Source organism: Copadichromis virginalis, unplaced genomic scaffold, assembly GCF_057382275.1.
Source record: "Copadichromis virginalis isolate Kocher_CV1m ecotype Utaka unplaced genomic scaffold, C_Virginalis_male_GT1.1 unmapped_scaffold_1, whole genome shotgun sequence".
NCBI lineage: Eukaryota > Metazoa > Chordata > Actinopteri > Cichliformes > Cichlidae > Copadichromis > Copadichromis virginalis.
Window position 1 is genome coordinate 1,234,274 of NW_028188589.1, and position 5,427 is coordinate 1,239,700.

General features: G+C 45.0%; 1 protein-coding gene across 1 annotated transcript; it reads left to right on the forward strand.

The window, feature by feature from the left end:
- Nucleotides 1-4,394: 4,394 nt before the first annotated feature.
- Nucleotides 4,395-5,154, forward strand: LOC146679477 (neoverrucotoxin subunit beta-like; the record flags this gene model as incomplete). The annotated part of the gene is made up of 2 exons (XM_085450381.1): nt 4,395-4,464; nt 4,613-5,154. Coding segments are annotated over 2 exons (612 nt in total), but the record flags the coding sequence as incomplete, so codon positions are not given.
- Nucleotides 5,155-5,427: the final 273 nt, after the last annotated feature.

Genomic DNA, 5,427 nt, shown 5'->3' on the forward strand with positions numbered 1-5,427 from the left:
GAACACAAGAGACCAAGGAAGACCAACAGAGGGGCAGCCGCGCCACTGTCCCAGTAAGAGCTGAGGAGAGTCCCAGATGAGGGCTCACTCAGCAGCCGCGGAGCAGAAGCCAGGGGGAGTTGCAGTGACGCGCCCGTGAGCTCCGCCGGCAGCCAGCTGTGCCTGAGTGACCGAGCCCCAGGCTGAGAGGCCGGGGGCACCCCACCGAAGTGGCCCGAGCGAGCCCCAGGATCCAGGCCCCGATAAGCGGCCGCCAAGGAGTGAGCCGGTGTGTACCTGGACGCCCATCCCCTCATCCTCTCATATGCACTTCACACTCAACCAACGTGGAGACAGACATAAAGAGACGCTGTACACACGATCACACTCCCCAAGCGTACTCAACGAACCGGGTCTAGGTACCCTTGCCCCTGGAGGGGGGAACTGCACCCAGACCCAGGTGGTGTTACCCTTTTCCCTGCGGTGGGGAGAGGCAGACCGACTCCGCAGCAGCAGGGAGGCCCCACACTCCAGATGGCCAACTCCTCCTCCTAGCCCCCCCGCTCCAGCAGGCCGCAGATAACGGGGGTGAGAGAAGACTCCAAACCTCCTTCCACCCGCTTATTGTAGTGTTGATGCATGTGTGTTCTAAGGTGCATTTAAAACCCAGGAGGGCATGGAGCTACCTGCCAGAGAGCAGCAGGTAAGCGCATAGTCCCTCCTGCTAGCCCTCAATGTCTACGTGTATTTAAAATTGAGAGGTGGGCAACCACGCGAGGGGTGAGGTGTACACCCTGATGGTAATTTGGATTCCGTGTATCGTGCCCACTCCCAGAGAGGACTTTTTAACCAGATTGTTTAACACAAGTTTGGAGAGTGAGGAATGAATAAGTGTACTGATACCAGTTTTCAAGACCAAGGGTGATATGCAGAGCTGTAGTAACTACAGAGCGATAAAGCTGAGACACACCAAGAAAGAGTTGTTGAAGCTAGGTTAAGAAGAGAGGTGATGATCCATGAGCAGCAGCATGGCTTCTCACTGAAAAAGAGCAGTGCAGATGTGATGTTTGCTTTGAGTGTGTTGATGCAGAAGTATAGTGAAGGTCAGAAAGAGTTGCACTGTGTCTTTGTGGATCTGGCAAAAGAATATGATGGGATGCTAAGAGAGGAACTGTGGTACTGCATGAGGTAAGTCTGGATGTGAGGGTGGTGCAGGATGTGTTCAAGGTGAGGGTGGGATTACATCAGGGATCTGGAGTCAGGAGGAGGGACAGGAAACAGAAATGAGTATACAAGAAGGACAGCTCATGCTGAATGGTATGGAGAGAAAGTTAGAGACAAGGCTGAGATGATTCAGACATATGCAGAAGAGGGATAGAGGAAATACTGGACAAAGGAGGGAGAAAACAGCATGACCTCAGAGGTCAACACCAGAGCCTCTGGTGTTGTGACCCCTAAAGAGAGCATTTCTCTCTCATATATATATATATATATATATATATATATATATATATATATATATATGTGTGTGTGTAAATGAATGATGGATCAGGTGATCACATAACATGTAATGTGATCACCTGATCCACCATAGAGATCATAGAGGTCCTCTTTTGGATTGAGATCTGGTGACTGTAGAGGCCATTTGAGTACAGTGAACTGAACTGTTATGTTTAAGAGTGCAATTTGACATCATTTGAGCTTCTTGACACTGGTTATTATCCTCCTGGAAGCAGCCATAATGAGATGGGCACTTCTGATGGATGGGACATATTTAATTTTTATAAAGTATTACAGAACACATGAGTCAATATTATATTGCATTACAGATTATATATTAATGGTAGATTTTCACTAATAGAAGCTTACAGTAGAGGAACCAGGTTTTAATATAAAAGGGAACACAGCAATATATGTATCCTTTGTACGGAAGCCCATGCTTTAATATAATCTATCAAAATTCACCAGTATGATTTATAATAGTTTGAAAAATACTTGAAACAAAACTACAGTTTCTTGCACATTGTCTATATTTATGTTATGTAGACACAATTTGTAGCTCACTACTAAAGCAGGGTCAAGGTGGTTTTTCAGATTCAGTCTCCTATTTGTGGAGATATTTTGGTAAAATATGCTGGTAACACTAAATCGAAAGCAGCCCCTCAAGACGTTAAATGATTTTTTTTTTTTAACTGAATGGTCTAAAAAAGTTACTTATATGCCATTTCTATAGCAGAGATAAAAGTATGGTTTAAAAAGAGACGCCTAAAATGAGAACCAGAAGGCAGAAATGATGAGCTGCATTAATAATTTCTAAACCTGTCTCACATTAACTGATCAAACCCATGTTAACTAGCACACTGTTTAGTTTAAATTGAAAATCCAGTCGTAATTTTTCAGGAACTGAAGCACTGTCTCATAGCCCAGTTTAGGCCAGTCCATATTCAATATTTCTATTTCAGCATTTAATTTCAAAAATTGTATTGGTGTGCTTTCCAATTTGGGTAGACCAAGACCAGATATTAAAAGTAAGACATAATAATATGTTTAACTTACCTTGTAGGGTCTTTACCCTAAAGTATAAAGTGCCCTCAGGTGACCTTTGTTGTGCTTTGGTGCTATAGAAATAAAATTGAATTGAACTTCAAGGCGATAGAGCACTATTTATTTCTCCTTCATTAGATAAACTGTCATTATCTTCATTTGTAGTGAATGGGCAAAGACAGTAGTTGGCAGTAGAGTGCAAAAAAGTTCTTGGGTGCAGTGACTGTCCAAAAGCAGTAGGGGCAGTAGAGAGCAAAAAGTACTTGGGTGCAGTGACTATCCACAACCATAAGGGGCAGAAGGGCAGTAGAGAGCAAAAAGGCTCAGGAGCAGTGATTTTTCATAACCACTAGTAGCCAGTAGAGAGCAAAAGTGTGTGTATGAAAAGAATAGCAGTGTGTATAGAAGTGTGTATTTTTTCTCGTATTTCTATCTTTCTGAGGACCTCGCTCAAACTTTGAGAGAAGCATAAAAATGGCCTCTAGAAGCCATTACAGTGAAAAACAAGTGAGGACCATATTAAATGTCCTCACTTTCCCAAAAGGTCCTCACTCGTAAGGTCTAAAACCCGCGATGGTCCTCGCAAGTATAGCAGAACAAGCACACACACGCGCACACACGCACACACACACACACACACACACGCACAGACACGCACACACACACACACACACACACACACACACACTATGCACACACACACACGCACAGACACACACAGACACACACACAGACACACACAGACACACACAGACACACACACAGACACACACACACAGACACACACACACACACACACACACAGACACACACACACACACACACAGACACACACACACACACTATGCACACACACACACGCACAGACACACAGACACACACACACACACGCACACAGACACACACACACACACACAGACACACACACACACACACACACACACACTATGCACACACACTATGCACACACAGACACACAGACACACACAGACACACACACACACGCACAGACACACACGCACACACACACACACACAGACACACAGACACACACACACACACACACACACACACAGACACACACACACAGACACACACACGCGCACACACACACACGCACACACACACACGCACACACAGACACACACACACACACACACACTATGCACAGACTGGTACTCTTTGTTCATACCTGTGTAAGACGTCATAATGAACTTGTGCATATTCATGTAAGCTCAATAAAGAGCAGTGTTACGAGGGAGCAGACGAGAGCGACTGAGGTCAAGTGAAGGAACGGCGCTGTCACAGTTCTCTCCCTCATCAATTGTCTGGTTCCAGCGGTGGGTCTGTGCTAGACGACCCATCACCAGCTTTTTCCACTGGTTACCAGTACGTGGTAGAATCCACTTCCAGATCTGGTTGTCTTTAAATCTGTGAATGGATTGGCTCCATCTTATCTCTCTTTAACAAAAGAATCCAAGTGGAGCCCTCAGGTCTGCAGATAAGCAGCTTCTGACCAGAACTAGACGTAAAAACAGAGGTGAGCTTTATCGATGGCTGCAGCCAAACTCTGGAACAGTCGCCCTTCACATCAGGTCGTCACCAACACTGGACATTTTTAAAAGCCGGTTGGAAACACATTTGTACTCTGTAGCTTTCAATCCTGACCAGTCTTTATAGTCATTACTGTGTATGTTTCCTATTTTCTCTCTACTCTGTGCAGCACTTTGGCTCAAGCTGTTTTTAAATGTGCTGATAAATAAATGTAGATTTCTTTGAATAAAACAGTGGAGCCGAGCTTTGAGCTCAGTGTGTAACAGTGTGTGTGTGAGAGCCATGTAATGTCCATGTGTGCATGCTGACTGTGCTGCTCTGACCCCCCTCCTCCTTTCAGGGTGGAGCCTGCTGGAGTCCGATGGTTGAGACCAGGTCTGAGGAAGTGTAAGTGTGTTTTTAATGGGATTCATGAAAACAAAGCAGCACACATTCAACCATCTTCATCATGTCAGGAGTCATCATCAAAGTGTCAATCAATGAACAGATGATGGATCAATAACTGCAGCTGGATTGTGTTTGTTCTCTCCATCAGATTCCTGTCAACTCACAATCGACACAAACACAGTGAACACAAAGCTCCAACTGTCTGACAACAACAGGAAGGTGACACGTGTGGAGGAGGTTCAGTCATATCCTGATCATCCAGACAGATTTGATGGTTTTAATACTCAGCTGCTGTGTAGAAATGGTCTGACTGGTCGCTGTTACTGGGAGGTCGAGTGGAGAGGAAGAGTTTTTATATCAGTGAGTTACAGAAGCATCAGAAGGAAAGGACGCAGTGATGACTGTTTGTTTGGATGCAATGATCAGTCCTGGAGTCTGGAGTGCACTGATGATGGTCCTGATTCTGTCTGGCACAATTACAGAGACACATCCATCTCCTCCTCCTCCTCCTCTGTCTCTAACAGAGCAGCAGTGTATGTGGACTGTCCTGCTGGCACTCTGTCCTTCTACAGAGTCTCCTCTGACACTCTGATCCACCTCCACACCTTCAACACCACATTCACTCAAACTCTTTATCCTGGGTTTGGGTTTCTGTTCAGGTATCCTGGTGACTCAGTGTCCCTGTGCTGAGTGGAGTGTAAAGAGTGTCTCCTGTTACAGAAACACTCTGACTGTTGAACAGATAGTTCAGTCTGTACATGTCTGTCTCTTTCACTCACAAACACGTTTTCAGATTCATGGATTCAATCAGTTGATGTTTGAAACTCTTCTAAATGATTCCTTGTAAACTTCTTCAGTCACAAACAAACAGGAAGTGATGTCACATGTGTTCCTGTCCACACAGCAGAATGAGTCTATTGCTGACAGTGATGTACAAACAGAGTGAGCATTTCTGAGGCCCAA